Source organism: Porites lutea, chromosome 9 (assembly GCF_958299795.1).
Source record: "Porites lutea chromosome 9, jaPorLute2.1, whole genome shotgun sequence".
Lineage (NCBI taxonomy): Eukaryota > Metazoa > Cnidaria > Anthozoa > Scleractinia > Poritidae > Porites > Porites lutea.
The window spans coordinates 12,768,147-12,792,900 of NC_133209.1; the positions used below are offsets into that span (position 1 = coordinate 12,768,147).

A 24,754-nucleotide genomic window follows, 5' to 3' on the forward strand; every position below is an offset into this window, starting at 1 on the left:
TTTGTGGGTTCGTGGTTTTCAGCCGTAGCGGTTAGAAGTTTCCGACGGAAAGCCTGTTTACTCGAAACTTTCTATCAGTTCTGGTGTAAACTTTTCGCGGAGTAACAGTAGCACGGCATACAATGCTGGAATTTGGGGTGATTTTGCAGAGGAGACCACACGTAGATCAAGCTTACTTGTTATGTTGTTTATTCTTAAACTTTATTTCGCCTCAGTCGATTATCGTTGGAAAATATGCATTGGTCTCAAGGCTTTGCGGCGATCACTTTTTTTACGTGTTATTGTGTTATGGACAAAGTTCGGGATCTTCCTTTTTATCGTTTACCTGGCAAAAACTCAAGACTACTCCTCAAGTCCACATTCCAAAACTGTAAGTACCGCTGAATGTCTTTAGTTGTTACATGTTTTTCTTGGCAATGTGTTAAATGAAACTTCGCTGGCTGGCTCATAACTTGCTTCTGCTACCGCTGGCTGGCAAACACCGAATTCCGTTTCACTCTGGCTGGGATTGCGTAATTTTTGTTTTTTTAACCTTGCTGGCTGGCAAAAAACCGCCAAACATGATTGCTGGCTGGGATTTTTATTTTCTGAAAGTCTTGCTGGCTAGCAGTGAAGAGCGGGTATTTTTTTCCCAGGAAAGTTAAATATTAACATATTAACATATGTTCGTTGGGTACTCCTGACGTTTCACTATTTTTCCCACACTTCGATACTTTCGTTTGGAGGTTGCCTTCAAGAACCAAAGCCAATTCTCAGGTATGTTTTATATGAATGTCTAAATGTGTGATTAAACGAAGACTGAGAAAATTTGGAGCCGTACCACATGAAGAATTATTCCGCAGAAAAGAACTACTAAATTCAAGTTTTTGTCACCGTAAAAACCTGTTCTTCGTTTCTGAATTATGTCAGTTCAACGAGTCTCGATAGCAGCTTTTGGAAACAATATTGCAACGTTGCGTTGCGCTAAAAATCGTCGTAGCGAATCGTCCCGTGTAACATCACCTTTAAGAACAAAAACTAGACGATTTTTGTTTGCACAGACTTAAATCAGGTGGTGCCTTTAACGGAGGCTATAAGCTTAGCGATCCTGAACTGAAGGACAGGCATGCGGGACGGAAAAATCTTTGCACCAAGAAGCGTTACATTAGCGTTCTCAGACCGAAATGCTTGAAAGGCTTTTTGCACATGAAAAGAACAAGTTCTAAAGACTACTCAGTTGCCGTCTCAGTCGTAAAAAGAAAGCTTAAGGCGAAAGTCTTACTTCGAGATGCGTCCAGAAAAAACAAAATTATGTAAAACAGTTTTAAAGGCTTTTTAGAAACAGTTCGGACACACCAATCGTGTAATCTAATTTGTAATCTATATGAAAAGTCTACCGCACATTTCTCGGTGAATGCACTGCACCACCCCTGAAGGCGAACCGCACATTTAAATAAATTATTTGCTGTCCTAGGTCCACGCTCGGAGACCCAGCGGTCGGGATAAACGGCGGCGAACGTTTTCAAGAACGGATTAGAGAGCTCCTGGGATGCTGCTCTTACCGAACCAGTTTCACAACTCAATTGAATACTTGTCTCTGATTGGGCAAACGGAGGCCAGCATGTATGACGCTGCTATCATGATCTTCTTATACGAAGGATCTGCAAACTCGACTAAAGACCTATTCAGCTAACTCAATTGGGTCTCCGAGGATGTCCTAGGTCTGTCCTCAAAGAAAACAAATGGTACCTTAGAGAGAATTTTATATCAAATCCTGCGATAATTAAATGTAGAGGCAGCTAATTTACACATAGTTCTTTAGGCAGGAAACGCGGGGTATAGGGGTAAGAGCGGTCTAGTGCGGCCTGGGTTGTTTTTGTCCCTCAAGAGTGATGCCAAAAGCTAGTTGAATTTGTCATTCCTTCTCGTCCTTGTTCCAAACAGTTTTCCTTCGGGTACTCTCACTGTACGTCACGCAGTAAATGTGCTACCACAAATTCATTGTTCATTATCTATTTACTCATTTATTAAGACTGATAACTGTATACCTTAGCCCACTTTAAAGGTCAACAACTGTAAAAAAGTTTAAAGAACACGGTACCTCCAATAAACGTCCACGTGGTGTTGGGTGATGGTGTTTGCTTCATCGGTGGAATTATCACTGTCACCTTTGATAGTTTGCCCTCAGTATCGTTTGTCTTTCCACTTAGCTAAAAATGAATTTCAAAATATAGATGATCACATTCTTGCTCAGCAGGTAATCGGAAAAATATACCCGATCTCTTCTGCATTACACTCCAGTGAGCATAAACAACAACCTTAAAACAATGGAGTGGAGTCGAAGCTTGTGTGGGTGGACATCAAATAAATAAAAGAACCTAGCTTCGTGCCGCAAAGGTATAATATGAAGTAGGAAAATATGAAATACAGGCTGCTTTTTGCTGTACTGTAACAAAAACCACCCCGCAAAATGTGTACCGAATCGTTCACGCGCGGGAAGCGCGCGCGCAGCAGAGTCCTATAGCTAAAGGAAATTGGCAACCTATGAATCCGAGAAAATTTGGTTATGAGGTCAGCGTACGCCCAAAAGACTGTCCGTGCAGACGCTGAGGGTAGGGGTGCAAAACTCAATCGGGTAGGGAAGGGAATCCCAGACGGCTACCTTGCGTTTGGTTTTGGCGTAAAATTAAACATTTTAGGGGCAACCAACCGGAGTTGCTTGAGTGAAAAATGTAGATTAATGTTTCTTGTATTCGGCTGACCACAAAATTTTGCTTTGCTTTTTGCTTGATCACGCTTCTGGTCACGCTCCAGAAGCAATTTAGTCTCCCTTCCACCGCTTGGTCAAAATTTTGACAAGTGAATTTGTGAATGAAAACTAATGCAACATTAAATATATAGAAAAGCGGAGCTCTCGTCGTTTATATTTATAGTTTACCCGAACAAAATTTAAAATCGTGTAATGCTAATCGGCGACGGCAACGAAAACGGCTAAAAAAAATCAGCCTTAAGTGGCCTTAATTCCATAGCTAGATTTTACGCGCTCCCCAATGACCTCACCGATTTTTGGAAGCCCCCCGAACACACACACAAAATTTCAGCCCCCCTCCCCCCTCTCAACATCTTCATACCTTCTTCTCTGTATTAAATGAACTTTCCCCTTATCCACATTCTCTCCATACAAATATTGTCCAAAACAGAAAGCCTAACAACGGTTAAAATAAGTTCAAGTATGTTTTCGACTATTGACAAGATCTTTCATAACCACCACTTCATTTCAACAGACTGTAATTACACTATCCCTTCATAGCCAAATTAGCACTCCCACAACTACCCCACTGCAACACCTAAAATAGCTTTTACCTTCCAAAAAATTAGTTCTTATTTCTTCATGTTAAATTTTTACGAGAAACCAGACTGATTAACAAACTACAGGCGTTATCTTACCAATCCACGTCCAATATAACTCCACGCGGTCCACTTCACACGTCTCAACCAACCTCTAAATATACAACGCTACTGCACTACTCACACAGCCCTGAAACCCATAAAACACTTCCCACACGCCTAGTAAATTGACGCCCAAATATAAGCTCCCACGGCGTCTTGTTTTTTAAATTTCCCGTAGGCCGTGCCCCTTGCCAGAAAAATTGTGCGATTTTATTGGCTGCAACTTCGAATCATGTGCAAGTCAGGTTGGGTAGGATGCAAAGTCAAAGTAGCAAGAGAAGAGCTGGAAAGCTGTCGCGTTGATAAGCGAAAATTCTGTAGGAGTTTATTCGGCACAATGATTTTGCCTTTTTCCTTTCCTCCGAAAGGTTTTAATCCCAGCAATGTCACGAATGGATCACTACGATGTTACACTTTGAGGCCGTCAAGGAATTTTAAAGGTAAGGTGGTGCTGAGTACATTTGTTCTTTGTGTTATAACCACCCTTCGGACGAAGCTTGTTCGTTGAACTCATCTGAATGTTCAACTACTCCTTGATTTATATACTTGTCTTTTTTTATCATCTTGAAGGTTCAGCAATTCAGCTGTTTTTGATTTCTTTGGGATATGTGGAACAATAACAGTGTTTAATTGCATAAAAGGTCATAGCACTTGGTGTCACTTAATGTTAGCTTCAGTTTGAAAAAAAAAACGTAAAGAGGATTCAGCGATACGTCGATTCGTTTTTGTTTTCTTGAAACCAATTTGTGTTTTTTGGGGGAGGGTATTTTACCACATTTGATTTCTTGCTGTGTATCTACAGTAAATATCTACAGTGTTTCTTAGTATTGGAATTAATTGTTTAGCATGTTGGAGGTGGTCCCTAAACAACTGTTTCTTGTGATTTCTTTTCCTTCTAGATTTATAAGCACAGGGTGACCCAAACAGGTTTTTTCCTGAAATAAGGATGTAACAAAAACCAGCAGAATCATTACACTTGATAGCGGAGATGACAGAATTAACGCTCGAAAAATTTGCTAGCGTGACACAAGCTAGTCGTTTATGATCTCACAAGCATCGATCCGATATCACTACCGAAACCACAAAGAGGCTTTACCTAAAAACCTACTGACTTTCCGCATAGACGCTTCATTCGTAGTTCACATAAACCAGTCACAGTTTCGAAGACAAGAACTGGAAAAGTTTATTTTGCTGTTTACGATAAAGATTAAACCATGATTAAACTCCACTATGACTTCGATCCACGCAAGCATGCGATGTGATAAATAGTCCCGCATATTAACACACAATTAATTAAAGCGAATGTTTTTGACAATCAGCCAATCAGTCACTACCGAGTTTTCAGATAGTGACGTGACTGGACGGCATTAGCGGCTCGTTGATTCAGACGTCTCTTTCAGGAATTTTGCGACTGGAGGAGATGGCTTAAATTCAGGCTAATAAAACAAAATAAAATCACCTTCTTCAATGGACCAGGACCTAAACTTAACGTATAATTATTACTTGTCGTGAAGAAGTAACCCTAACAATGAAAGAGTGCCATACAAGAAAGTTTATGTTGTGGTACTCTTACCCTTATGGAGTAGTTAAATCTGGAACATTCTTTGCTTAAAGAAATGGTACAGTTGTATTTACCCTGCAATTATCAAAATACAATAAACACATTTTTAGAGTCTTTCTATAGTGCGTAACGTGTGAATATGGGACTGCCTGTCCAACAAACAGTTTTCCTTAGACGTCAACTCAAACTGGAATGAAATGAGGACTGTCAACACTTTACCCTAGCTAGCCAAAGAACACCTTGTATGGCTAAAACGTGACCCCAAACAGAGTTGTTTCAAATTGTGGTCGATATCAATTCACCAAAAAAATCCAGCAAATAGATTTTATAACGATCTACAAAATACTTTCTGTAGCTTTGCTCCGTTTCCTCCCTAGCGGTGATTTTGTTACCTCTGCGTCCGCGTCCCTAACGCATAAAAATCCCCAAAGACGCAAAATAAGTCATGGCATGTGTCCTGTAGAACGCAAAGATTGATCGATCGATCGATCGATCGATCTGATATTTTTGTAGAATATCCTGTTCATATGATTTCTGTGGCTGTTGTTGTAGCTGTTGTTTAACGACGCATACTTATTTAAGTATTTTTTGTGCTTCAAACAGAAGGACTATATTTTAATTTCAGTAAACTGTACTAAAGAGTTTTGGAGTCTGTCTTCACATTAACTGTCTGGTTACATAAAGGCCCAAGCATGTTCAATTTAGGACTCGTTTTTTGAACTGGGATTCATTGGCTCTGCACTTGGACTCGTGACTTTTCACAAGATGAGTCCCGAGACTCACCATAACTATTTGTAGCCAAATCACTGCCTAGCCAAACTTCAATGTTCTTACAGTCTGTTAGAAATATTAGTCGACAGTGACAGCCACAATTTCATTGGGTGTACACGAAAAAAATAGTACATAGCTTTTTATCTACCAGCCTATAAAGTAGGAAGTCACGTTCGTTCTGTTTAAATTTAATATCCATATCATTCAGATAAATGTAAATTATGGCTATACGTAGAATTCAGCCCTTTTGAATCAATTTTCCCTCAAATCGTGACATTAAGGTCTAGAAAACGTTCTCTTACATTTTCGCGAAAAAGGAAACAAAATAGTATCACCAGAATCAGCTTAGCTATCTTATTTACCTCGATTAACGTTTGTCCATAACAATCTCCTGGTTTTTGAATATTAACCCATTTAATGTTAAACATATTGATCTCCCTGCAGTGTTTTTCCAAAGACATCCTCCAGGTTAGATAAATTTCCTTGTCAAAGTACTCAGCTGTGATGTTAACCAATGAACCTGTACAAAATTAAAATATTACTAGCATAAAACTATACAGTCAAAGCACTATTAAGCGACCCTCTGTTCAGTGAAGTAGGCTTAATAGTCAATATCTATTTTTCGAAGTCAATTATCAAATTCCCGAAGCTTGCTTCACATATTTAGTGTCATTTTGACGACTACCTAGCAGACGACAATCTATTAATGCGGTCACCCGGTAGACTTTCTAATTGGCTAACTTTATTGTTTTTCAACTCTAATTAATGATCACCTAGTTGGTTAAAAGTGCGTTGTTTTGACAAGACGGCAAACGAACTGTCCATGAAATGTCCACCTTCTTTAAACAGCTAAAAAAGCATACGTAAAGTCAATTTATTCAAATGAATCGACGAAGCGCGAGTTTTGAATGGTAAATTTACCACTTTGAACTTAATAACCCACTGAGTGCGTCCATTAGTTATATATTCAAATGAATCAATGAGGCGCGAGATTTGAAAGCTGAATTTAAAAACTTGTAAAAAATATCTTTGAATGTAGTCTGAACAATATTCGCAAAGGGCCTTGAACAACCTTTGCAACTGTGTAACCGAACCGATAGGGTGACGACAGTATTTTTGTCCCTCTCCGTCTAAGTGAGTTTCGCTTTGAGGCAAATGTAACCCACACCCTCCCCCCGAGGAATATTGTTCACTCCTTGACACTCGCCGAAGTTTCAAATTTGCCGCCGCGGTAGTCATCGGAAGGTTGCATGTGTGAAGACGCCATTGTTTAAGTCCTTTCAAAAATGACAAAATATGGCCAATTTTACAACAGAAAACAATACCTATTGTTTTCGAATTGGACCCGCTTTTCTTGATACGGAATGAGTACTATTTTGGGCAGATATTCCTGTGGTCACACCCAGTGGGCAACCACAACAAACCTCAAGGCTAGGACTTTTCCGCAGTGGTAATGTTTATAAAAAGTCCATAGCTAATGAATCAATCAAGTTGTTCGAACAAACCTCAACGGTTTATAGCGGAAGTCTTTTTCATTTCTAAGGTACTTTAGGTTGCTGCTAACATAGCTAGTAATAAAATCGTGTTTGACATCTTGTTCATGTTTTTTTTTTTGGCATACTAGTTCGATGTCCCCGTATCACATGCTAAACTGAAGAAAACCTCTCCTAAACTGTTCGCCTGGCTATTTCCCAAGGGTGACCACTAAATAGAGGTTACGTTAACCGGATAAGGCAAGGTGAAATAAGTTTTGGATGAGCCTACAGCATAATTAAACATTATTATGGGGGAATATCAGACCATTCCAAAAGCAAGCATAATAAAATAGCTAAAGTATAAAAATTAAACAAACAATTACGACGGTCAAACCAAAAAACACAAAACAGCTAGCCTGCATAGACGCCGTAATCGTTTTTTATTTTCACAGGCCTTGTGAGGGGAACGCGCGATTTTTCTCCTTTCTCCCTAAAAAAACCGGTGCCTGCTACGTAGGCTACAAAACAACATGCAGTTCTCCGTAGTCATACATACACCCCTATGCACTGACATTTTTATAATCACCATGGGTTTTAAAGTTACTTCAAAGTTAGCAAATACTGGCGAATTTTAAGGACAAAGATAAAAGCATAAGCAAACTTACAACACTCAGGTGAATTTCTATGCTCAGGAAACTGGCATCTGACTACAAACAAAAAGCAACAAATTGTTTTGGTGGATTAATTGATGGTGGGGAACAAGAGCAGTGAATACATAGAATTGGATTGGATTGGATTAAGCATGCCGTGCAAACTGCACTCCTAAACAATATATTGAGAATTTACTATATAACAATTATTGAACGAAGCTGAGAATGATTCATCATCATCTTAATAAGGTCGGTAAAACCCGGTTAGGCTACAAACGGCTTGGAAACTAAAATTTCGAGGACTTTTTTTGGACTTCTAGCTTTTAGGGCATTAATTTTGCGCCATTTCAGGCCATGGAGCCTAAAAATAAGCCTGGCTTGCCGTAAAACGGGGCAATACGTCCTAGCCGGCATGATCACATGCTGTTTAAGAAAATTCCCTCATGCATGTCAGGAAATTCTGTATTTTAAAACCTCCCCTATTAATAATGAAAGAATATTTCAATACGTCTTAGTTGACGGTAAGCTTGGAATCCAAGATGGCGGAACGTGTAGGAACCTAGAACTGTAAGTATGTCGCTCTATTTTAAGGTGGCCCGAACCTATTAAAAGCGTGTTGGTTATGTTTTTGATTCGCGTTTTTCAGCAGGAATGATTTAACCAATTCCCATGATTTTTGGCATCCTTAGTAAAGAATGGTCGAACTTTAAGAAAATGCTATTTATTTTCTTACAGGTGTAAAAACGTTTGAGATATCGGCAGATGTTTAAAACCGCATTTTTACAAAAAAGGTCAACAATTTCAAAACCCTAAGACAGATTTTTCTCTCACTTCGGCAAATAAGCCTCAGAGCTCTGTAGTTTTATATCTGCAAGTTTGAAATCAATCGTGACCGTAGAACTCGCGGCGCAAATGGCTGGTCAAAGTAAACCTTAAAATGTAACGATAACACATTTGAGAAAGTTGACGCACAAATAGAGGACAACTGCCGACGGACTATCTCCTATATGCAAGGGTAGCCAAAGCTTCAGTTGCACGAAATTGAGTAATCAGAAACCTATAGCGAATACAGTTCGTAAAACAAGAACAACAACTTTCTGCTGAATGTGGGGCAAGATTAAATAACTTCCATTTATCAAACTTACTTTGTATTTGTCCCTCTCTTTTCGAAACCTATCTTAACAAGGTAAATTATATTATCTACGAAAGATTCTTAACAGTTTTTAGAGTCGCAGGTTTCCGTTTTCAGGAGAAATAAAGCCACCAGCTCCAGTATGTCATGGCAAATCTTTCAAAGTTGAATAAATTACCTAATACCGGCGTTACTGAAAGTCAAGAATGATATTCTTATGATTTTGGATAAGGATCATGTGACACTCCTAGTTCTTTTGGACCTCAGCGCCGCCTTTGATACTGTGGACCATCACATTCTCATTCATAGACTTCAGTCACTGCTCGGCCTACATGGGCCAGCTCTTCAATGGTTTCGATCCTATCTGAGAGGTCGATCGCAACAAGTTACAATTAATGGTGCTATTTCCAAAAAGTTTGGCCTAGAATGTGGGGTCCATGCCTTGGTCCACTGCTTTTTACTATTTATGCTTTTCAGTGTCATTAAATCTCACCTGCTGTCTGCACACTCGTGCGCAGATGATACTCAATTATACTTGTCGTTTCGCCCATTAGAGAGTAGGTGTGAAGCTGAGGCGCTAGATGCTATGGAGAAATGCATCGCTGATGTTCGTTCATAGATGATTAATGATAAGTTGATGTTGAACGATGATAAGACTGAGTCTCTGGTGATCGGCAAGAACAAGCAGCTATCTAAAGGGTCTGTTAGCAGTATCAGGGTTGGCGACGTTGATGTAATTCCCGTATACTCGGCAAAAAATCTGGGCTCCTGGTTCGAGACGCACATAGATATGGCAACGCATATAACAAAGACGTGGCAGTAACCTGAGATCAGGCTCCATTTTCGTTTCGCTTTGAAAATTACATTCCGGCGGGCAAGGGGAAACGAAAAGAGAGCCTGATACAAACCCTCTACGAAACGTCTGCCGCCCACTTTTTTGATTGATTGACATTTGTCTAATCAGCCAACCAAAACTACTTCCGTTGCTTGTTTTTCTAGCATGCAAATTTTTCACGCGTGGTGGGAAAAATGCGTACTGGCTCACTTCAAAAAAAGCTTTTATCTGTTAATTTTTTCGGCTAAAAATAAAACAGTCAGCACAATCACATTTAACTTGTTGCGAGGTTAAGGGAGATCTCGAAGGTTGTTTCTGTTGGCGTAGAAGGTAAAAAGTTTTCGAAAAGACGGCGACACGATGTTCTACTAGTTTTAATATTTTAGCTAGGCGCGCTCGAATTTAAAATACTGAAATTTCTATTTTTCTATTGCCATAAATCTTTAAAAACAAAAGCAAACAGCCAACGAGCGAGGACACCAGTTTTCCTGGTTTATTTTTTACAAAAGGCGAAGGCAAACAACCAGTCTGTTACCTTAAGCCACCAGCTTTTATAATAATGCCTACAAAAATTCCTTGAACAGCGATGCGATATTTTTCGTCTAATACCTTGCAGTTGCACTCGTTTGTTGGTAAATCAACAAATCGTTTGTGAGTGGTCAACAACTTGCAGAGGGATTCAACTCCGCGATACACTCACATTAGTTCCGTAAATAAAGCAAATCCTGAGAAGATATGAACAACCATATGAATTTTCTGAATTTCCATGGCACATATTAAGGCATATTTTCCTACCATAGGACCATAAAACAATAAAAAAGACAGCAAAATCGACCCTTCTGTCCGCCGATGGCCGATCATTCACGAAAACAACCACGCGAGGAATAAGCGCTTTCAACTTCCGGGGTTTCCGCCAGCCAATCAGATCTTGTGGCATTGTTCTAACAGCCAATCAGCGTTACGGCCAAAATCTGGCCGTAACGAGCACAAACGTGACAGAGTTTGTATCAGGCCCAATTTTAGCGGTAGCCGTTAGAGAGAATGTATGAGAACCGCTAAAATTGGGCCTGATCTCAGGTTTTGTGGCAGTGAATTCTTTTATCTGTATAGTATCCGGCACATACGGAAATACCTTACTAGTGAATGTACAGAGAAACTGATTCATGCATTTATAACCAGTAGCTTAGACTATTGCAACAGTCTCCTCTATGGAGTTCCAGACCATCACATGCAAAACTCCAACGTGTCATGAATGCCAGTGCGCGATTGATCTTCTGCGCACCTAAACACTCATATTACGCCGCTCCTTCACTGGTTGCCTATCCGCCTACCTATCGAGATTTTAATCCTTTTGATCACCTTTAAAGTACTGTTTTACCGCCACCCCGTTATGATTTACAGCGAAATAACAAGGGAATTCTTCTGAGCACCCCAAAGCATTTGACAAAAGTTACTATGGGGGATCGATCCTTTATGGTAACACATTTTTATTCAGCAACACATTTTGTTGGTACAATTAGTTTATATTTAGATTTTTATATAGTTTTTCTGCCAATCACTTTTCTCATAACCAGTTGTAAATAGTGTAGTTTTCGTCTTTGATTCCACCGTGATTGTAAATAGGTTCTTATTTTTGTATTTATTGTAATGTTTGTAATGCACGTTTGATTATTTTTATTGAAAATGCGCAATATAAATATCAAATATTATGATGATGATGATGATGATGATGATGAAGATGATGATTATTATTCATCTGTACGCCATTCGTGCTGTTCTTCCTTGGTGTTTCGCGTACAACAGGATCAACTACCGTTGTCACCCTCTCCGTTTACCTTTTGAGCCTTGTTCACAACGTTCACGGCAATAGCAAGACCTTCGCTGAACTTTCAGAAGCCATTTTCATGTCGGCACTATGTACTGGGGCAGAGAGTTCCAGTATCGACGTGGTATTTGATGTATACCTTGATGAATCCATCAAAAATGACGAAAGAGTCAACCGTGGGTCAAATAGCGGTATTCTTTTCAGCAACATCGTCGCTGGCCACAAAGTAAAGCAGTGGGGCGTCTTTTGTCCTCACCCAAAAGCAAAAGCAATGTCATCAAGTTCTTGGCCCAAGACTGGTAGAAGCAATCACTCAGAACAAAGATTCATAACAAAGTCATGTACTATTAAATGAAGGATGATCATGAAAGTCATGTACGTCACCTATGAGAGAAAATGCTTTAGGGAAACAAAGGACACTTGGAGTTAAAAGTTTATACAGCACACAAGAGGAAGCAGACACTGGCATGTTTCTACATGCAAAACATGCAGAAGAGGAGTCCACTGCCATCATCATCGCATCTCAAGACACAGATGTGTTCATCAAGTCACTTTCATTTGTCCGTGAGTTTGCTTGTCAGGTGTACATTACGGGTGGCACCCAAACCAGCGAAAAATTTGTTGATGTGCAGAAGGTTGCTGCAGCCTTTAGTCAAAAAACCGTGCAGCGCACTTCCTGGATTGCATTCGTTCACAGGCTGTGACACTGTAAGCGCTTTTGAAGGAAAAGGGAAGATCAGTGCTTTCACGCTTATGCAAAAGAACACGAAGTACCAAGATGCATTTACTCAGCTAGGTGAAGAATTGTCAGTGCTAAGAGACCTCTTCAACGTGTTCCAGGAGTTTACTTGTAAGTTATATGCTGCTAGATGTCCAAACGCTACCTAAATAAGCTTAAGGTATCAATTATTCTGCACAAAGAAAGTAGAGGTCGAGTCAGGACAGCTTCCCTCTTGAGAAGATTGCCTCTTCATGTCCAGTCTAACTACCAGGTGCAAACTACCAGGCTGGAGTGTGGCGCCGTGCTCGTGAAGAGTGTCCCAGTATCCCCAACCCAAGTGGCCATGGGCGGTGCTATGAAGATGGGAAGCTAGCAATTTGCTGCATGACAGTATCGCCAACCCTAGATGTCATCACGGAGTTTTTATCTTGCAGGTGTTCCTCAGATTGCAAGTTTCCAAAGTGTCAGTGCCTTGCCAATGGTTTGAAATGCACCATCACATGCAAGCTGCAAGACTGCAATAATTGGCAAGAAAGTAACTCTGCGGATCAGGATTGTGATTCAGAGGATAGCTCAGATGCCGAGGATGAACTTGTGGTATAGCTCCTAGAAGTAGCACGGACTTGCAGGAAGGTAGCTCACCCGCACAATAAAGTTGAATTTAGCTAAGATAGCAATTAAACACTCTTTAGTTACCCAATTAAGAAAAGAATGATTTTCTGATAGTGAGGCGTAATTATGTACGACAATGTTATTGGTCTCGTGCGTATGCTTTCAAAGTTTTCCTTCCTTATTAACCTCTTAAAGTGAGAAAAAAATTAGAAGGACTTTTTTCTTAGGAAAATATACATAATCGTACTTTATAAGTGAAGTGGGATTCGGGAAGCAAAATGAGACAACAAGCCTCAAGCCTCGTCTGGAAGGTTATTAAAAGCACATCCACTTTCGCCTTAAGCTACAACGCATGGACGTCCATCAGTGTTTTTTAGTATCTATAGACATGCTTCCTTGCGACAATGTGTAAGACATAATTTATAGTCCCTCAAAGTGGTACCAAAATCTTAAATTTTCGGTCCTAGCTCATGGACTATAGGGCATGACTCAGTCCCTGAGGACATTTCTACTACGTTTCCAATTTTGGTTAGCATGCAAGGATTTCTCCCATGCCTATCGTCAATAATTTGCTCACCGGTGATAGAGGGGATGGCCTTAGAGTGTTTTTGAATTTAAATTGGCATGCAACAGAAATTTGCAGGCGCTGTAAGCATATTTTGAGGTTCCGAGACCTTCTCATCCGCGCCACGAGAAGCCTAGGTTCTAGTAAGAAATTCATACCCAGCATGCCCCCGCAGGCCAAAATCTCTGGCATGCCAGGCATGCCAAATTCTCTGGCATACCAAAATCAGTCTCTGGCATGCCCTGAAGCTCTTAAGCCCGGCTAAAATAAACTAAACAGACCGTCGTGCTTATCTTTTGATGTACCGGTTAGAGGTCATTTACAGGATGACGTCACTGCTATTCCTTTCATTTTCATAAATTTGGTAATCCCAGCGAGGTTTAAATAACAAAAGCTCTAATTTGCACAAGAAAGCAAAACCCTGAAGGATTCCGGTCGTAGTAACAACAGAGCGTCATCGTGTAAACGACCTATTGGGGGATTGTAGAAATCTAAATCTTTTTTGGTATTTGATTTAAGGATATTTAATTTTGTCTCCAAAGTGATTGTAATATCCGTATGATTGTCTTTCAAACAACAGTCAAACGATGCAGCAAAATTGAGATCACCTCCAGTTCGCAAAGTCACAGGCGGCCCAGACTCTGTGGGAGTTCGGAGAGAAATATAGGAAGCCTTTCCATGTTTCTTATTGTCAGTACAACTCAAAATCTTAAACGTCGTTAAAACGGCTTCCAAATGGCTCCAGAGGCAAAGAGACAGTGAATAACAAAACAAAAACGCAAGGAGAGTCATTTTTATTTCTATTTTTGTCAAAAATAAATAAATTCAAAGTCTAACGAACTTCTACAGAGTCTGGGCCGCCGGTGGCAAAGTAAGCTTATCAGTACCCAGAACAGAAAAATATGACCGAAGGTGCAAAAAATAATTATGCTCAAGCTGCAAAATTAGATCTGACTATTTTATTGTTGGTTTCTACATTTATTAAGTTTTCTGTACTCTTCTTAACAGCAGAAGAAGACTAGACGACGGACAAAGAGAAACAATCCGAAGTGAACAAGCTGACAACCACTTATGCCTGAGAGTTCGAAGCATGCTCAACAGTAAGATAAAGTGAATGCCAAAAGGATAATTCACGGGATTTGTTCCATATTCAGGCTTTCTCATTACCAAATTAATACCAAATTTGTACTTAAAGTCCCTCGCAGAATCCATTTCTTGTCCAGGATTCACCAACATCTCAATACCGCAGGAAAAAAGAAAAAACAAACAAGTGCGAAGAGACATCACGACATCGTGACACCACAACTGCCACGCAACAACAAAAATGGATAGATTCATCGTAATCCGAGAACCCTTCGCTGGAAATTAGGCCGATTTCGCCTGGTACCTGTGCGTACTAGGGTTATCTTCGGATTAAGCAGATGACGTTGCTGAAAGGACTACCGTCAGCAAGGAGTAAAACAGATTTGCGAGATTCGCAGACCCGACAAGAAGCGCACTGAAAATATAAGCAAAATCTATCTGAGAAGGCAGTCCAAATTCACCAAATCCGAACGTACTCTCGTACCGACTTGAACGACCTGGTAAGCTGGACCCAGAAATGTTGTCGGTTTGAAACATAAGGATTAATTGATCTTTGAATACAAGTGAAGTATTCTGGTTTTTTTTGCATGAATGTTGTTTTGTTGTGCTTTTTCAATAAATAAAGCTTGTTCAAGAACTTCTGTCTTCAGTTTTGCCAGTCGATCCCGTGACATTCATTATGACAAACATAACTTTTTTTGGTTAAAATCTACATTTATTGCTAGGCATGAAACCCGTAATTTATGCTCCCCTAAGATATATTTGGCGATTGTGTGAATCTCATGATATGGTGCTGGAGCGAACATCAAAATCAGTCATGCTGGGCATGCCAAACCCAACTGGCTTCACGATCGGCATGCCCGATATGCCAAACTGGACGAGCGAAAACTGGGAATGAATCATCAGCCGGGCGAGATATCTGGGACCTAAGTTTAGCTAGGTCAACTTTGGGCTGCGAGGCAATGAATCCATTTTTTCCATGCCTATGAGATGCTATTTCTAAGTACCAATGGTCCCTTGAATTTTGTCATGCCTAAATATATAAAATTTCGCCTCTTTCATTAATCCTCAGACTGGATGCGATTTTAACACTCGCTAGGCACGTTCTATTGAAAGTCATGCCCATACCCTCATTCAAAACAAAATGCTATCAAATTTTAGTTTCCAAGCCGTTCAATACACCAACCAATAAGATATGAAAAATTACTTCATAAAGTTTGATTGTTACCGCAAACGTCGGTACAGCGCTCTTTTGCCGCACTTAATTCAACAGTTTGGTTCGGCACATGAGTGGAGCGGCGTCTGAACCGGGCCTTAGACAAGTCAAACCCACTTTTCCAATCTGCAATAACTAATTATAATTCCCACTGACCTTTTTGCAATATGAAGATCATGTCTTTTACCATTACAATGAGCCAGAAAGACTAATTGATGTCTTCATGTCCTTGAGAGTTGTCTGTATGTATACATTTTTCCCATAGACGTACGGGCCGGAGGGGCGAGGGGGACTGCAGTGGGTGGCAACAGTGGGTGTGAAAATGAAGAAGTGGCTGACTAGTACTCCGCTCGAATTACGAAAAGAATATTAAATTTGTTTAAAAATCTACCAAGCAATAATTTATTAAAGTAGACCGAAATGTTTACAAAACCGCTAACAAGAGCGCCTCGATACATGCTAATGAAATCCTTGTCTCTAGCAATCGGCAAGAGCTATCTCGATGATCATATCTTTTACACACGTTTTTAAAAAGATTGAGGCTACCATGAGGTCAAATTGCATGTCAAAAGAGCTTCGTTTTCTACAAATAATGGCCAAACATCAAGATTTTTTAAACCATATTTATAACGATAAAAACTTCATCCCAAAATATCCCAATAACACTCCTATAGATTCCTTTTTAACTTCACGAACACCGAGGCGACTATTGGAGAAAAAGCTCCCGTGAACAATTTTGTAGGAACTGTTCCCAGTGCCGAGAAATATTGCTGTAGGTAAAATAGACAATGGCTTCATTTCGTTGCTATGACAACGCCGATGTCATTAAAACCCTGCTCATGATAAATTTTTATCTTTATTATGCCAAGCCAAATGTAGCAATATTCAATATTTATAAATGCATTCAATTTAATACCTTTTTTTGCTATTTGCTTACTTCTATTTAATTTAATCCTCAATTTTCATTCAATTCAATCCCCAATCATTCAATTTAATAACTGATATTTATTCAATTTAATCTACTAAAAGTCATTCAATCTGAACACTCATACTTATTCAATCCAATCATTCCGTATTCGTTCAATTTAAAATATACATATATTTTTAATTTGATCACTGATGTCTATTCAATTTATTCAACCGCATTTTATTCAGTTCGAACGATATACGTTCATTCAATTCAATCAGCCCATATTCGTTCAATGTTCGCACTCATTCATTTAATCTCGGGGACTGGGACAAGTAAAAATAAACGCGTGGTACTGGGTAACACTCTTCCCGCAAAAAAGATGGCGGAATCGGAAGACATGATCGATGTTTGTGATGATTTAGCAATCGAGAGTTTCTTTGAGCATGTCTTAAACAGGACGGAGGAACTTCTTGATGAGAACTCAAATGTAAGCGGTGAACATCGTATTTCAACCCATTTCGATCTCCTAGAGAGAACGGTAAGATGATTACTAGCTCAATTGGCGAGGATAGTCACAGACGAAACTGATCTGAAACTGTTAGGCGATTTAAGAGTGGTGTTTTCTGAACTACTTGAAAAGTTCGTTCATCATTTTGGAAGCACGGCATCTTATACCTCGCAAGTAATAACATTCCCTAGTCTATTGGTCAAGACTGAAGGCCCAGGTAGACCACGGGTTCACATTCCGCCTGAGGTACTCGAAGAGTTGAGAGGGCTGAGATTTACATGGCAAAAGATTGCTAGTATATTTAAAGTGTCGCGCTGGACAATTATGCGTCGAGTTCGTTTATTTGAACTTGAAAATCTCTTTCTCTTCAGTAGCATCACTGATGAAGAAATCGACGATATCATTCGTGACTACATTGCACGCCATGGGTCAACCACAGGAGAATCCTACCTCCGTGGATACTTCAGAGCATTGGGATATACCATACAGAGAAGGAGGATCAGAGAGAGTTTAAACAGGGTAGATCCAAGGAACACCGCATTGAGGTGGGGTGCATTAGTGTCAAGGAGAGTGTATTTTGTCCCGTGGCCAAACTCGTTATGGCATTTAGATGGTCATCACTCTTTGATTCGCTGGGGCTTTATAATACACGGATGCATCGATGGTTATTCAAGAAGAATTATTTTCCTTCATCGCAGCACAAATAATCTTGCTTCAACAGTTCTTGGTCTCTTTGAAAGTGCTGTGGAACGAGATGGTGGGTTATGGCCCTCTCGCATCAGGGTAGATTATGGTGCGGAGAACACTGCTGTATGTGATGCAATGGTAGCTGTTCGGGGAGAAGGTCGGGGTAGTTTCATTGCTGGGTCATCCACAAGAAATCAGAGAATTGAGAGATTATGGAGAGATGTTTTCAGATGTATTTGCCATGTATTTTACTACATATTCTATGCAATGGAGCAAACTGGAGTTTTGGATGTTGAAAACCCTATTCACATGTTTACTTTACAGTATGTCTATTTGGCAAGAATAAACAATGCTTTATCTGAATGGATGGTCTCTTTCAATGACCATCCTGTCCAAACAGAGCACAGTTGGTCACCAAATCAAATGTGGTTGAATGGGATGATGCATCCATGCAATCCTCTTGCTAATGGCAGTAATGACGTTGAGCCTGAAGATATGACATTTTATGGAGAAGATCCTGAAGCACCGATACCAACTGAAGAATCCAACAACAATGTTGAAGTGTTTCCTGCCCAGCTACCAAGCAACAACACTGATGAACTGGTGGCCTATTTAACTACTGCTGTTGATCCTTTACAGGAGTCTTCTAGTTTTGGTGTGGACATTTATGTTAAAGCTCTTGAAATTATAGTTCATAAGTTAGAGCAAGAACACTGAAGAAGACAGTATTGCCACTGAACAATGTTATTGACTTGTTCTCACTGTCATCATGAGTGATGTACAAAATGCCAATGCCCAAATGTTAACCTGGGAAGCAGGGAGGGGCACGAATTGGATTATGGAAATTTCTAAATATCAGTGTACAACTCATGATCCTCCTTCAGGAGTCGTAATGACTTCCTGTAAACAGTGAATGTATATACACAAAAAAACTCTGGTATTTAAATTATTCAACACTTTTTATTGAAGAAAGTGATCCTCAGTCCAACGTTGATCAATATTTTCAAGGTCAGAAATTAACAGTCAGCCAGCTTATTTAATTTTTGGCTACTTAAGTTCATAACAGTATCATATTACTAGTGCATGTTCAAAGTTTTGCGACAACAGTAACATTAACATTAATATTAAATTCAACCCTTTCACTCCCAGAAGTGGCCAACTAGATCCAAATTGCACAAAATTCTACAATATATTTTGTAAAAATCTGAAAACAAACTGTACTTTGTGAAAGTACTGCAAAAGAGGTTTCATTTCAATGGTCAGGATTTTGTACACAGGCTCAAAAGGTAGAGCCACATCAAAAGACTCCATCATTCACTCTGGGGGTGAAATGGTTCATCATTAAAATATCAACTTTTCAGTGGTTTCTTTTCTTATTTCATATTTCCATCAATTTTCATGAATAACTTTAAATGTGAAATGATGGTACCAACTGTTAATACATGTAAGCTTAAAATGTTTGAATACATATTTTCCAATCACTTGCTGCCAATTAAAAGTAACCTTGCTTAATCGGAAGTAAAACTATTTCCAGTAAGGTTTTTCAAATCACAATAATATCTACTTCTCTTAAAGAAGTTTTATTCATTATAATTAATTCTAAGATCAACGAGAACCCTTTTTAAGCATGTTCTTCATAACCTTGAAGAAAACTTGGAAACGTTGAATAAAAAACCAGTGGGGAAAAGTAGGGAAGTTCAAAAACGACAGAGTTGAGTTTTGATGCTAGTCACTTTAAATTTGCAAAAACTAATAAACCGATGTACTGTAGGTGCATCTAATTGTTCAATAATAATAATCAAATTTGTGAGCTGCTTGGGTTTAACATATTGAAGTGTAATCCTGCCTGAACAGGAATACTATCAAAAAAACTTATTGTCAGGGACCTTGTTAGACAACCCCAAAATATGCATTCTTGAAAGCATAGTCATAAAGTTTGAACAATTCTCCATCTGCTGGCAGAGGGAGGTTTGGGGTTCCTCTTGGTAAATGTAAAGTATTAGAACAAGTATGGGCCTTAGGCAAGAAATCAGTAGTGATCCTTTTCTTTTGTGTACCCTGGAAAAAATAACAGAGTGAAAATGACTGTTGAGCAATCAAAAATCTCATATACATGTACTGGAAAACAAACAGTAATACATGTAGCAGCACTTCAAAAAACTTGAATTCCAGCTTGTTGTTTGAAGAAGCCGTTCTCACATTTTGCTAGCTTGAGGTCATTGAATGAGTGCTTGAGGTTACGATTTAGTTAGAAGGTGACTTGCCAGTCCCTTGCCAATAGGGCAAGTATGAAAATCTAGTTGTCCCGGACTACTAAACAGGACCTTTTTGAGCCATAACCAGGGGTGTGGCAGATAAATATTAATTTTGTACCAGAGAAAGTGTTTTTTTAACGTGAAGCCATTGTAGCCATTTTTAGGCTGCCTCTATACTGGCTACAGTATAATCACACCATAGGATTCCACAAAGTTTTGAACGTTTCAATGTCATTTCTGTGGTTGATACGAGCACAGACCATGGAAAATAAGACTCCTTTGTGCTCAAAATTTGTTGCACTAATTTTTCAAAATACTTTTACTGCTAATCTGCTTTGAAACTTCATAACTATAATTTACAATTCAAAAAAAGGCTTGGTGATGACATTTGCAGGTCTGGTGACACCACCCATAAGCTTGGAGTGGCTAACACAATAGTCATCACTTACATACTATTGTTTACCTGTTCTTCACTGATGTTGTCTTCTGTGGTCTCTTTTGCGGGCACATAGGGAACCATAAAATGAATGCTTGGTTGTTGGGTAAACCCCAACAGTGGCTCTTCACTTGCTCCTGTGACAAATTCCAAGATGTTTTCCAATGTGGTCACTCTACGCCCACTTGCCACATCTCGCAGGTACTTGACAAACTTACTATAAACAGCTTTCTCATACTTTAGACTGTTAGAGCCTTCCTCAGAGAACGTGGGTTTAAGGAGATGAAGGATAAGTGGAACTGTCAATTTGGCATTGTTTTGGGGTGGTCTAAGCAGGTAAAGGAACATTGGGAACTTTCGGGCAAACATGTGAATTCCAAGAGTATCTAGTCCTTGCCGAAGCTTCAAAACACACTTTGAACTTGCTAATTCATCACTAACAAGAATGTCATTCAACAGTTCTTCAGAAAAATACCTTGGTGCCTGCCCATTCTGTAAAAGGGCAATTGCAGCCATCTGCCCTACAAAATAGTAATCCTCTGCTAAGTGTTCCTTAAGTCCATGGTCAAAATATTTTGCCTTGATCTGTTGGTTGAAAGGCCTGATCCACTCTTTTCTTGGACCTCCAATATCTTCAGCCTGCTCACCATAAAACTCTACTTGGAAGGTAATTCTTGGATCTTCCACTGATCGTAGTTCATCAAAGGTTGTTTCCAAGACATTGTCACGGTCAACTGCCATAAAGTTAGTGTCTCCTACGTGCTCTGTGGCATCATCTATAACATCCAAGGGTCGGCCTCGTACAATTTTGCTCTGCAAGTATCTTAACATTTCAGTTGGCTCTGTTATGCTTGCTGATGGAAATTCACTGATAATCTTGTAAAAGAACTCACTGTTCTTCTTCTCTATTTGGCATGTCAGGGACTTATCTCTTTCAGGATCAGTGGTAATTGTCGACTCTTGCGTGTGTTGGGTACTGGTATTTGTACTTGTACGTGTACCAGTGAACTCCCCTGTCTGATCATGACATGTAGTGGTACTGGTGGGTCTTTGAGCTGGCCTCTGAGACTCAAGTAAATCTTCATCAAGCCAATCAGACTGCTCTTGCCCTGACTCTGATTCGTTTAAAACAAAGTTGTATGCTTTCTTCATGCGAATGTAGAGAAGCCCTTGTCCGGCTAGTTTCTTTACGACACTGTAATTGTACTCAGTTCCCTCAGCTAGTCTTAACACTGATATTTTCTTCTGGGTTACTTTAACAAAGTCGAAGTCATTTGGTCCTAGTAAACCGTATTCCGATTTGAGGGATGAAACTATTTTTCCACGCACACACAATTCGCTATCATCCTCATTAAGTACCACCATACCTCTTTCCACAATCTTCTCTTTTTTCAATGTTTCAACTTCATCCTCTTCATCGCTTTCTTCGGAAATTGCCCTTAGAAGAGCAAATTCAAATGGCCTTTTCTCGATGTTCTTGGTCTTTTTCGCCGTCTTGTTTTTCGTCGCTGACTCTGCTGTCGCTCTCAGCCTCTCATTTCTGTTGAGTCTTCTGTAAAGACAGCGACTCGAGCTTGTGTTCATCATTGATCTTGCCCTTGCAAGGGTTTCGGCGATCGGCGTTGTTATTGCCGGTCTCATTGTACTCGAATCACTTGAATCCGTTCCAGAATTAGTAGATGTTGAGTTTCCACAGTCAGCAACATATCAGATGCCTCTTTAAGAAGGCCAGCCGCCTTCTTTAATTTCTCTTCGTCCATAGTGTAACCAAGATGGTCGACTTCAAAGAGCGGGAAGAATTACCCAGTACCGCGCGTTTGTTTTCACTCGTCCCAGTCCCCGAGATTAAATGAATGAGTGCGAACATTCGAACTGAATAAGATGCGGTTGAATAAATTGAATAGACATCAGTGATCAAATTAAAAATATATGTATATTTTAAATTGAACGAATACGGAAGGATTGGATTGAATAAGTATCAGTGTTCAGATTGAATGACTTTTAGTAGATTAAATTGAATAAATATCAGTTATTAAATTGAATGATTGGGGATTGAATTGAATGAAAATTGAGGATTAAATTAAATAGAAGTAAGCAAATAGCAAAAAAAGGTATTAAATTGAATGCATTTATAAATATTGAATATTGCTACATTTGGCTTGGCATACTTTGTCTAATAAAACTATGGTAGCAATTTTTCCAAATGTTTGTCTATGGCGACGTAGTTATTCTCAAAATTGGGAGGTATTGACCCTGAAAAACTGTCATAGCATCGAGCCACCTTCATATGCCAGTACGGCCTACATTATTGCATCGTATGGCCCTCGTTTCGTTTCTACTGTTTCGTAAAAATTTGGGCAACTTGCGAAAATTTTTTGGGCAAATGGTTTACCGCCTCCCCTAGCAAAAAATTGCCCGTACGCCTATGATTTTTCCAGCCAATTTCTTTTTACAAGTAAAGAAGTCGCTGATCCACATACAGCGGAAGCCAAAAAATTCTATTTTTTTCTACATTACCTGGAACTGTTACATCCTTAGAAACAGCATTTCCATCATTTCTATGATATGCTGGCATACTCTGTACAATAACCTGATAAGCTGCTCCATACAGAATGCGTTCAATAAATATCCAGTGAAGCCGATCAGTCTAAAATCAGATGTTGCCACATATTAAAAATACTGGGAGTCACATAATTGATCACAGGACATCTTAAACACTGGTTTCAAACAATTTATCAAACAAGACATACAGTGTTTCATCCAATAACCAGGTACAAAGAAGTTGGTTGAAGAAATTTGACGCAATGGAAGAAATTAGAAGCTATAGTTCGCAAAATTGTATGTTTATTAAGATCCGATATTCCAGTGACCCCGGTTACGGTAGTGATTTCCTTGTTTTCCTTCATAAATTATTATGAGTTTGAGAAATCATTGTCTAAAGAGGTCAAACAAAGACATGCAGTTTTTACCGATTAATTACCTAGTACTTTTAAATTCTGGTAGTATTTCTTTTGGCTTGCGCTTCTTTGCAAAACATGCTGCATTACTGTCGTTAAGATACGGTATTTCTTTACCCCGCGAGCAGAGGCTACATTTTCGCTGTGTGAGCTGTCGTGCAAAAGTAGCCACTGCCGACAACCATTCAAATCCGTCCAGAAATGTGGACGAATAGGTTTAAAAAAGGGTTTTTTCCTGTTCTTGACCGGTTTAGAGCATTGCGTGAGTCTTGTGTAGCAGATCATACTTGTTGCGAAACTCGCGCCATTTGACGACAGACCTGACGATTAATTTTGCTTGCGAGTGGCGTAACGAATTTCCCGCATGCACGATAGAAAATTGAACGGTTGTCGGCAGAGGCTACTTTTCGCACGCCAGCTCACACTTCGAAAATGTAGCCTCTGCTCGCAGGGAAGTATTTGGTTTGACAATTTTAAGACCTAATCGTCTAAAACTTGCAGTCTTAATAGCAATATCATATGTAGCCGATTAAACAGGCCTACTTAGTCGCTTGTGCAAGGTGTTGTTAATTACAGGCTCCGATAAATTAGAAAAGAAGAAATCTACTACTAAAAAAAACATGACCACATACAAACAAAGTTAATTCGTGAGTGTATTAGATACTGTGCACTCTGGTACAAAATGACAGACTTGAATAAAGTCTGGCTGACATAATTCTCATGGCTTATCCAATTCTTAAAGCTTTTACAGTGGATACTTACTTATTTTACTCAATTACATGACACCATTTGCCTGTAACTGTTAAGCTGCCTCGAATAGTTTGAATCACCTCTCTCAAATTTTGTTGAAAAGCTCAACGGAAGCTGTGACTCTTTCCCTTTCTCCTCCCTCATTGTTGAATCCGACTACTTTGTGGATAGGAGGAGAATGATTTTTTGCAGGAACTCCGACACGCAATCGATCACTCGGTGTAGAAAAGGTTTGTTATTAGTAGGCTCCAAATTCGAGAGTCCCTGACCCCAGAATGACAATAATTATGGGCGTTTTTATACTAATGACGCATTATCCGTCTGGACGAACTTAAGCAAACATTTTGTAGTTCCTCTGGTTATGCGTCACCACTAT

At 39.5% G+C, this 24,754-nt stretch overlaps 2 protein-coding genes across 5 annotated transcripts in view; one reads left to right on the forward strand and one right to left on the reverse strand.

The window, feature by feature from the left end:
- Positions 1 to 24,754, reverse strand: part of LOC140947939 (uncharacterized) — a 49,545-nt gene that overhangs the window by 23,545 nt on the left and 1,246 nt on the right. For 2 of the 3 annotated variants that reach the window (XM_073397169.1, XM_073397166.1), the window contains exons 2-6: positions 23,189 to 23,318; positions 7,902 to 7,943; positions 6,124 to 6,281; positions 5,003 to 5,065; positions 2,081 to 2,189 (exon numbers count right to left, since the gene is read on the reverse strand). In XM_073397169.1, the coding sequence (XP_073253270.1) occupies positions 2,081 to 2,189; positions 5,003 to 5,065; positions 6,124 to 6,281; positions 7,902 to 7,943; positions 23,189 to 23,246 (430 nt within the window). In that variant the 5' untranslated portion in view covers positions 23,247 to 23,318. The remainder of the gene's footprint in view (positions 1 to 2,080; positions 2,190 to 5,002; positions 5,066 to 6,123; positions 6,282 to 7,901; positions 7,944 to 23,188; positions 23,319 to 24,754) is intronic. The other variant, XM_073397168.1, reaches the window with a different exon arrangement.
- On the forward strand, positions 17,153 to 19,765 carry LOC140947940 (uncharacterized). 2 transcript variants are annotated; one of them, XR_012167011.1, is made up of 2 exons: positions 17,153 to 17,323; positions 17,665 to 17,729. XR_012167011.1 is itself a non-coding variant. In XM_073397170.1 (2 exons), exons 1-2 carry the CDS (start codon positions 17,259 to 17,261, stop codon positions 18,695 to 18,697), a joined length of 1,047 nt encoding a protein of 348 aa, XP_073253271.1. In that variant the 5' UTR covers positions 17,153 to 17,258; the 3' UTR covers positions 18,698 to 19,765. The 2 variants fall into 2 exon arrangements, 1 of the variants encoding a protein (XP_073253271.1); XM_073397170.1 differs by having other exon boundaries at positions 17,153 to 17,272; positions 17,665 to 19,765.